Raw genomic sequence first — 10,270 nt, forward strand, 5'->3', positions numbered from 1 at the left:
AAAAAAAAAAAAAAAAGAATATATGTATTTGAAATTATAAATTTTTAGGCACATATGCACTAGAAGAATATGTACATTTCAGTTTGTTAATGCTTGGGCCGACATACACTTCTTTATGTTTGACATTTTGAAATAAAGGTTGATAAATAGATAAAACCAACGGTCTACAAATGGAGGCTGGTGCAGGTATGTTGTGTTGTCAATTCCAACCATGAGTCACATTGCCATTAGCAATGTGAGTTTCCAAAATACTGACTAAGTATGGTAGTCAGTAAAGCCAAAAAAAAAAACCAAGTATAATTCTTGCCTTAATTTTCCTCAATTTACATGGTAGTACATACCTGGGAATTCAGTATCTGTTACACCATGCAAGAAATACTTTGTATAGTATTCATGTATAAATTGGAATTAGATTATAGGCTAAGTTTCGTTTTTCTTCTTTAAACTTACATGACTATCTGAGAAGACATTCAAATGTTATGGGACAGTTTGTTCACCATGTGGAACTGGCCTGAACGTTGTGTGTCCTTAGTATCCCTGCCTCTCCATCCACTAAAATATTCTTCAACATTAATATTATGACAATCCGAAATACCTGCTTAAATGCCTTCACTGAGAGCCACTGGGCTGGGTCACCCAGTGTCAATAATATTATAAAATATCCCACATTTGGTGCCATACTATAAAACTTACCAGTGTAAATGCATTTCTATTAGGAAATCAGTTTATCAAATTTAAGTCTGCAAAATTAATCTTTAATTCTATTTTTGCTGTAAAGAAATAAACCTCTAATACAGTGATTTTCTTTTCTTTTCTTTTTTTCTTGAGAAAAAGTCTTAGTATGTCGCCCTTCATAGAGTGCTGTGGTGTCACAGCCTCAAGCTGTCACCCTGGGTAGAGTGCTGTGACATTACAGTTCACAGCAACCTCAAACTCTTGGACTTAAGTGATTCTCTTGCCTCAGTCTCCCAAGTAGCTGGGATTACAGGCGCCCACCACAACACCTGGGGTTTTTTTTTTTTTTTGGCTGGAGGCTGGGTTTGAACCCACCACCTCCGGTATATGGGGCTGCTGCCCCACCCCTTTGAGCCACAGGCGATGCCCACACCTGGCTATTTTTAGAGACAAGGTTTCACCCTGGCTCAGGCAGATCTCGAACCTGTGAGCTCAAGCAATCCACCTGCCTTGGCCTCTCAGAGTGCTAAGATTATAGGTCTCTCAAACCACCACACCCGACCTTAATATAGTGATTTTCAACCAGTGTGCTGTGAGAGGATCTTAGGTGTGCCATGAAATTTTTAAAGATCATTAATTAAAATTTTTTCAAAAGGGCTTGATGCCTGTGGCTCAAGCAGCTAGGGCACCAGCCACATACACATGAGCTGGCAGGTTGGAATCCAACCTGGCTCGACAAACAACAATGACGGCTACAACCAAAAGATAGCCGGGTGATGTGGCAGGCGCCTCTAGTCCCCACTACTTGGGAGACAGAGGCAAGAGAATCACTTAAGCCCAGGAGTTGGAGGTTGCTGTGAACTGTGATGTCACAGCACTCTACCCAGGGTGACAGCTTGAGGCTCTGTCTCAAAAAAAAAAAAAAAATTTTTTTTTTCTCAAAAGAAGTTCAAAGCACAGAAAGCATACTCTCTATTTTACTCCTCTTCTTCTTTTTTTAATCAACACAATTTAAGTGTGCTGCAGAAACTTAACTATAGGTTCATGTGTACTGTGGGATCAAAAAGGTTAATAAACACTGGTCTATAGGACTGATGATTCTCAACCAGGAGGGTTTCTGCTTCTTCCTGCAGAGACATTTAGCAATGTCTAGAGATGCTTTCGGTTGTCAAGGGAGGGTAGGTGCAACTGGCATCTAGTGGGTAGAGAGCAAAGGGCTGCTGCTGAATAGAGTGAGCTTCCGTTAGCTGAGTTTTGTAACTTTTGTTTTGCCATCAGATAGTCAAGTTGGAAATTACCAGTTCATTTTGAATATTTTGGAACTTTATGCTCAAAGATAAGCTTGGAGATCCTACATAGAGAATAAATTTTACCTTACATACATTTTTTCTTAAACACCTTGTAGATGTGAAGTATCTATTTTTCAGTTAGTTAAGGCCTTACTCATATTATTTTGGACAAAAGTAGTATTTTGAATATATTCGTAGATTGTTTTTTTTCCTTTGTGTAGTTTGAAGTCCTGAAGAAGTACCTTGACAGTGGTGGCGATATCCTTGTGATGCTAGGAGAAGGTGGAGAATCCAGATTTGATACCAATATCAACTTTTTGCTAGAAGAATATGGAATCATGGTTAATAATGGTAATTGTTGTTATTTTAAGTGGAGGTAGTAACAATATTCTTCATATCATAGCCCTCTAGGCCCAGTGGTAAAATGGAAAAAGCTCTGGGCTGAGGGTACATGGTTTAGTGTTCTGGTCTCACCAGTAGGCTGAGCCTTCTGGGCCTATGCTTATTCATATAAAATGAGAGGGATTGGAGCAGAGTTCCAGGGTTCTTTCAGGTAAAATTTATATGAGTCGGCTCAGCACCTGCAGCTCAAAAGGCTGAGGTGCCACTTACATACACCAGAGCTGGTGGATTTGAATCCAGCCCGAGCCTGCCAAACAATAATGACAACTACAACCAAAAATAGCCGGGCGTCGTTGCGGGTGCCTGTAGACCCAGCTACTTGGGAGGCTGAAGGAAGAGGATCGCTTAAGCCCAGGAGTTAGAGGTTGCTGTGAGCTGTGATGCCATGGCACTCTACCCAGGGAGACAGCTTGAGGCTCTGTCTTCAAGACAAAAAAGAAGGGGGCGGTGCCTGTGGCTCAAAAGGGTAGGGCGCTGGTGCCATATGCAGGAGGTGGCGGGTTCAAACCCAGCCCTGGCCAAAAAAAAAAAAAAATTTATATGAGTCTATGATACCAAACTTGATATCTAACCCAAAATATAACTTCTTCTCCTTGAAAGATGCTGTTGTTAGAAATGTATATTACAAATACTTCCATCCTAAAGAAGCTCTAGTTTCCAATGGAGTCTTGAACAGGTAAGCATGTCGAAAAGCAGAAGTGTCTCTACAAATGATTCTCTTCTCTCCTTCGTGCAACTTGTCATCTCTTCTCACACATTCTTTTCACCTGCCCCTTTTCCTTTCCTGCCTTTTTGTTTTATTTTATTTTATTACTACTTCTCATCATCAAATTATATTATTTCACCCTTTGGAACATTACTTAACATACTTTTAATTGCAAGTGACAGTAAGACCTATTCAGGTGGGATTAAACAATAAAAAGACTTTATTGATTCATGTACTTAAGCCCAGAAATAGGGCAGTTTTGGGGAGTGGATTGACTGAAAGATTCATGTCATCAGGACTCAGGTTCCATTTCCCTTCAGGTTCCATTCCTCTTTCTTGACTCTGCTCTCTTGTATGTATAGGCTGAATAGTTTTAACAATTCCTAAATTCATATCTGTATGTCACACCATCTGGGATAAGAGAGCATACCTTGGTCCCAGCATTCCCAGTAAGAGAAGTCCTTAGAAAGTCCTCTTTCTTTTTTGTTTTGTTTTGTTTTAGAGGTTTTTGGGTTTTCTTCCTCTTTTTTTGGTTTGTTACCCAGGATAGAGTGCAGTGGCATCATCATAGCTCACTGCAACCTCTAACCCTGGAATCAAGTGATCTTCTTGCTTCAGCCTCCTGAGTAGGTGGGACTACAGGCACATGTTGCCACACCTGGCTAATTTTTCTATATTTTGTGAGACAGTTTTTGCTCTTGGTTGGGCTAGTCTCTTAACTCCTGCCCTCAAGCAATCCTCCTACCTGGCATGGGATTATAGGCATAAGATTTGTTCTTTTTTGAGCTGCCATAGGGCACAATGCCCATCCCAAACTGGCCTGATAGCATAGGTTGTCTCCTAGAGCCTGGAATGGTGTGAGCTTTCTCTGATTTGGATCCTAAAAATAAAACAGGGCTTTTGGGGAAGTAGGAAATGAATGCGTGATGGAGCAACATCAGATGTCTCTGTTATCTTTTTCCATATTCAAAATTATTCATTCCACAATTGAACTTCCTATGTGGCAGGCATTCTGCTGGCTCTGAGGAAATAGAATCTATAATGTAAGCCTAGAACATAGACCCTTTCCTCAGAACTCACGAAAGAGGGGAACTGATTATAATATTTTAATGTTAACTCTTCTAAGCATTTCAAAAAAGGTGAGGTGTACTTTTATTAATATTTAATTAAAAATGTATGCCGAAGTCTGTAAAATTCTTGTATCTGTAATATTTCAAATTTACTATATTAGTGAATGCAGTGCAAAATTCTTAAATTTTTTTGTTTACTAGATTTTAATCTTTTTCTTTAAGGGAAATTAGTCGAGCTGCAGGAAAAGCTGTGCCTGGAATCATTGATGAAGAAAGCAGTGGCAACAATGCCCAGTGAGTGTGTTTTCTTTTCTTTTTTTTTCTGCATACTTGATTTTTTTTTTTTTTTTTTTGTAGAGACAGAGTCTCACTTTATCGCTCTCAGTAGAGTGCCATGGTGTCACACAGCTCATAGCAACCTCCAGTTCCTGGTTTAAGCGATTCTCTTGCCTCAGCCTCCTGAGTAGCTGGGACTACAGGTGCCTGTCACAACGCCCAGCTATTTTTTTGTTGCAGTTTGGCTGGGGCCGGGTTTGAACCTGCCATCCTCAGTATATGGGACCAGCGCCCTACTCACTGAGCCACAGGCGCTGCCTGATACTTGATATTTTTATTTACTTATTTTTTATTGTTTGGGATTCATTGAGGGTACAAAGAATTAGGTCACACTGATTGAATTTGTTACCTAAAGTTCCTCTTATAATTGTGTGCGCTCCTAAGAGAGTGTGTTTTCTGAGGCCACCTGAGGATATGTTTATCATTTTGATGAGTTTTCTTTTTCAAAATGAAAGAAGTTTTTATTTCTGATTACAAAAGTAATTCTCACCAAAAAAAAAAGAAAAAATAAAAACATTTGAACGGTTCAAAAGGAAGAAAGTAGAGGTTCTGCACTATAAGTCTGTGCCTCTCCCCTGAAGATAATCAATCATAACATATATTAAAATTTCCAGATTTTTTTTTTATTGATAAAGTCATAGGTAAGTACTTCTTTTTGAATGACTGTCTTAAATTGGTTATATCTTAATTTATCTACCTACCCCCTTATTATCAGACATTAAGTTAGTTTACAATGTTTTGTTTTAATAATACCACCTGATGTTTACCAAGCATTTACTATGTGACAGGCACATATTACCTTATTACCTTAATCCTTACAACAATCTTGGAAGGTTAGAGATGAGATAAGCAGAGATAATTGCCCAAGTTCACAAGACTGCTTAGATTCAGTCATTGGCAGTCTGCTTCAGAGTGTGTATTCTTCTTTTTTTTTTTTTTTTGAGACAGAGCCTCAAGCTTATCCCCCTGGGTAGAGTGCAGTGGCATCACAGCTCACAGCAGCCTCCAACTCCTGGGCTCAAGTGAGTCTCCTGCCTCCGCCTCCCAAGTAGCTGGGACCACAGGCACCCACCACAACGCCCCGCTGTTTCTTTTGGTTGTAGCCATCATTGTTGTTTGGCGGGCCTGGGCTGGATTCGAACCTGCCACCTTAGGTGTATGTGGCTGGCGCCTTAGCCACTTGAGCCATAGGTGCCGAGCCCAGAGTGTGTGTTCTTAACTTCTACTCTATGTTTTGAGTGCTTGTGCTAATGTTTTAGTAGGATAGTTTCTTAGCAGTGAAATTTCTGGGTCTGATGTCTTCCAACTGATACATTTGCCAAATGTGATACCAGATAGCCAAATAGCTCTTTAGGCAGCTTATATCTGGTACAGTCCCTAAAAACACACCCCTTTTTCCTCTCTTGCTGGCATGGAGTATTCTAGTTAAAATGATACTTCTTTTTAAAAATTTACATTTCTTTGATTATTAGTACTTGGAATGTTCTTTAACATCTATGGGCTTGGCTGTAATCCAGCTATGATCATGCCTGTAGTCCTAGCACTCTGTGAGGCCGAGTTGGGTAGATTGCTTAAGCTCACTAGTTTGAGATCAGCCTGAGCAAAAGCGAGACCCCGTGTACTAAAAATAGAAAAACTGAGGCAAGAGGATCACTTGAGCCCAAGAGTTGGAGGTTGCTATGAGCTATGATGCTATGGCACTCTACCTAGGGCAATAGCTTGAAACTCTTATCTCAAAAAAAAAAAAAAAAAATGTCTATGGGCTGATTGTATTTCTGTGAGTTTTCTTTTCTTTTCTTTCTTTCTTTTTTTTTTTTTTCGTGGAGACAGAGTCTCATTATGTCCCCCTTGGTAGAGTGCCATGGCATCACAGCTTACAGGAACCTCCAACTCCTGGGCTTAGGTGATTCTCTTGCCTCAGCCTCCCAGTAGCTGGGGCTACATGTGCCTGCCACAACAGCTGCTTTTTTGTTGCAGTTTGGCCGGGGCCAGGTTTGAACCCACCACCCTCAGTATATGGGGCTGGTGCCCTACTCACAGAGCCACAGGTGCCACCCTCTGTGAGTTTCCTGTTGACTGCTTTTTAACCATTTTTCTATGATAGTTTCTCTTCTCTTATTCATTGATAAGAAATGTGTTGCAGATATACATTTGTGTATGTTTGTGTGTTAGAAATATTTTTTCCAGCTTCCTTTTTTACTTTGGGGTATTTTACCCCATATAAGGTGACATTTTTATATAGTTAAAGCATGTTACAAAATTCTAGTAATTCTACAGGCTCAGCGCCTGTAGTTCAGTGGTTAGAGCACCAGCCACATACACTGGGGTTGACTGGTTTGAACCTGGCCTGGGCCTGCTAAACAACAATGACAAATACAACAACAAAATAGCTGGGTATTATAGTGGGCATCTGTAGTCCCAGGTACTTGGGAGGCTGAGGCAAAAGAATCACTTGAGCCCAGAGTTTGAGGTTGCTGTGAGCTGTGATGCTACAGTACTCTACTGAGGTGACATAGTGAGACTCTGTCACTAAAAAGAAAAACAAATAATTAAAATAACATAGTACAAGAGAAGAAATAGTTAAAAGTAAATAATACTGATTAGAATCAGACCTAAAACATATAGTATTTGGAGGATGGGGGTTATTTGTATATAGTAAAAGTGGCATTTCAAATTGAGGATGGATAGTGTAGTCCATCCATACATTTGAAGAAACATTTCCATTTTCACATTATACACCAAAATGTTTTCCAGATAGGTTAAAAATTTAAATATTAAAATTGAAACTATAAAAGTAGTAAAGGAAAACAACAGGTGAATATTTTGTGATCTTTCTTAGTATGAAACCAGGGTAAAGTCATTAAGGAAACATATATACCAGCATATTTCACAGATACTATTTTTGACATTTAAGAAGTAATCAAGTCCTTAACTTAGTATCAGCTTATCCAGTTGGTATAAGTAAAAAAAAAAAATGTAGACTTGAAGTTAGAAAGAATTATAAGTTTCTGATTCCATCTCTTAGTTGCAAAGGGTGACCCAATGGAAAGTGCCTCTTAGCATCTGTTTCTATATCTGTATAAGGCAGTGGTCCTCAACCTTCCTAATTCCATGATGTATTTTATTTGTTACAAAGGGGTTGCAACCCACAGGTTGAGAACTGCTGTTATAAGGGAAACAATAGTAATCTTACAGAGTTGCTAGAAAATTTCAGTGAAGTGATGTTTGTGAAAGTGCATTGTAAGGTGTAAGGCATAGTGCCCTGCCTCTTGTTGCACTGTAGAGTTAATTGATGTGAAGGGCTAATGTCTGGTTGTTTGTTTCCTACATTATCCAGAATGCAGCACAGCCTCCTGATAGTCCTTGAGATGTGAACACCCAGTCCTGCTTCATGTTTTGAAATATCTTGGCATATTAGAATATCGAATGCTCATTTAGTGTCACTTCTTATCATGTCCCTTCTCTCACTCTGCTGTAGCCATACTGATTTTGTTTCAATTCATTGAATATGCTACGGTCGTGCTTACCTTAGGGACTTTACGTAAGCTGTTTCCTTGTCCAGGAATGGTCTTTCCCAAAGTTTTTAGCCAGCTAATCTTAATTATTCATGTTTGGTTTGGAAAAGTTCTGTTTGGGGGATGGATGTTTAAATGGTATACTTCAAGTTTTATCAAAATGTCAGTCTCATTGATTGTTTAGTAGTAATAAAAGAAATAGAAGAGTGTAAATAATAGTTTATTTATCATATAACTCAGGTGTCTGTTCTCCCCTTTGCCTTAAGAATCATCTTTCTTGAGTGCATTTGGGGACAGTGTTAGAAAGAGGTGTGCTTTGACATCCATAGGACTGTTTCTCCCAGTTACTTTTCTTTCTTCTTGGGAAACTGTTCATTTTCTTTTCCTGCTGGCCTAGAACTCATGGGCTGTGGTCCCCCTTGCTGGGATACTCCTGGGGTAAGGGTAGAAGGGGGAGAACAAAAATGTGGGCCAGATACCACTTTCTCTGTGGTATGAGCACGAAGTCATAGGGTAGACAAGACTCTAGTGAAGGGATGGGGAAAACTAACATTAGAGGGAAATATTTTAAACTTAAGCTATAAAGAATTTTTTCACATTCTAAAGGAAAAGATAAATTGAAATCTCTGTAGGGGACTCTTCATGGGTGCTTCCTCTGTTCCCCTCCCCCCAAACTTCCAACCTTATTTGCTCATCTTTAGATCTTCTGTTTCTCTCCATTCTGAGAGTGCTTCCTTCAACAGCTACCTTTGCAGAGTTCCCTCTGTCTTTCAGTAAAACCCTAGCCCCTCCTAAATGGTTTGACCTCACACCAGGATATACACCTTACTCTGCTCCTCTATCCCACACCCTCTCCAGGAGCTCCTTGTCCTAAGTCAGACCAATTCACTAGATACTCCAAGTTTTTTTTAGGACAATGGAGAATAGAGGAGACACTCCAAGACAGGTCTGTGAGGAAGTGTCCAAAGTGGGGCTAGTAACATATGCTTCCAGTGACCAACATTAGTTCTTAGATTTAAGACCAGCCAAATCTGGTCTTAAGTCTTTCTATCTTACCTTTAAGATAATTATTATGCAGAGTGGTGCCTGTGGTTCAGTGGGTAGGGGTGCCGGCCCCATATACCGGGGGTGGAGGGTTCGAACCCGGCCCCAGCCAAACTGCAACAAAAAATAGCTGGGGGTTGTGGCGGGCAACTGTAGTCCCAGCTACTCGGGAGGCCAAGGTAGGAGAATCGCCTAAGCTTAGGAGTTGGAGGTTGCTGTGAGCTGTGATGCCACAGCACTCTACCAAGGGCAATAAAGTGAAACTGTCTCTTAAAAAAAAAAAAAGATAATTGTTATGCAGAGCTGATTCATGTATTGCTCTGCTTCTCTTCTTAGATCAGCCCTCATCTTCTTCCTTCCTCATCCATTAGAGGCTGCTGACTTCTCCCAATTAAACTCATTTATACCTTACTGTTAATTTACATTCATGTTTGTTAAAATGCTTTGTTAAACTTGCAGCTAGAATTGTCCCAATCTTTGAGTTAAGGAACAAAGCTTAGAAGAAATGTGTTTGATGGTGGATCAAAGAGAACACTGAGATTGCTCAAGAAACACTGAGATTATTTTCAGAATTTTTATATTCATTTTTTAAAAATTTGAACGTTTAATTTTTTACAGGGCTCTCACCTTTGTCTATCCTTTTGGTGCCACATTGAGTGTCATGAAACCAGCAGTGGCTGTTCTGTCTACAGGCTCTGTCTGCTTTCCACTTAACAGACCCATCCTGGCTTTCTATCACTCAAAGGTACAACCTTTTGTAGATATGGATGTGTATGTTATTTTTACTATTGAAATAATAAAAACTACCTTGTCATTGCCAGAGGGTTTTCATATATTTTGTCATTGATGTTCACACCACTATTTCAGTTATCTACATTTTACTTATGGGGAAACTATGGATTGTCCAGCAGTTGATATTAATCACAAACTAAACCTAGGTCTTACTATTGTAAATCCAAAGCTTTTCCACTGTAACATGAGGATGTCTGTATTATAATTTTTTTTTGGAAACAGAGTCTCACTGTATCACCCTGGGTAGAGTGCTGTGGCATCACAGCTCACAGCAACCTCAAACTCTTGGGCTTAAGCTATTCTCTTGCCTCAACTTCCCAAGTAGCTGGGACTACAGGTGCCCATCACAATGCCCGGCTATTTTTTGGTTGTAGTTGTCATTGTTTGGTGGGCCTGGGCTGGATTTGAACCTGCCAGCTCCAGTGTATGTGGCTGGTGCCC

General features: G+C 39.9%; 1 protein-coding gene across 1 annotated transcript in view; it reads left to right on the forward strand.

Annotated features, from left to right (window-relative positions):
- The window catches only part of IFT52 (intraflagellar transport 52), a 44,892-nt gene that overhangs the window by 6,790 nt on the left and 27,832 nt on the right, over positions 1 to 10,270 (forward strand). Inside the window, exons 4-7 of the mRNA XM_023511976.1 lie at positions 2,186 to 2,315; positions 2,967 to 3,042; positions 4,365 to 4,436; positions 9,656 to 9,782. Coding sequence (XP_023367744.1) covers positions 2,186 to 2,315; positions 2,967 to 3,042; positions 4,365 to 4,436; positions 9,656 to 9,782 — 405 coding nt within the window. The remainder of the gene's footprint in view (positions 1 to 2,185; positions 2,316 to 2,966; positions 3,043 to 4,364; positions 4,437 to 9,655; positions 9,783 to 10,270) is intronic.

The sequence above is a fragment of the Otolemur garnettii genome, unplaced genomic scaffold (assembly GCF_000181295.1).
Source record: "Otolemur garnettii isolate 467f Iridium unplaced genomic scaffold, OtoGar3 scaffold00023, whole genome shotgun sequence".
NCBI classification, from domain to species: Eukaryota; Metazoa; Chordata; class Mammalia; order Primates; family Galagidae; genus Otolemur; species Otolemur garnettii.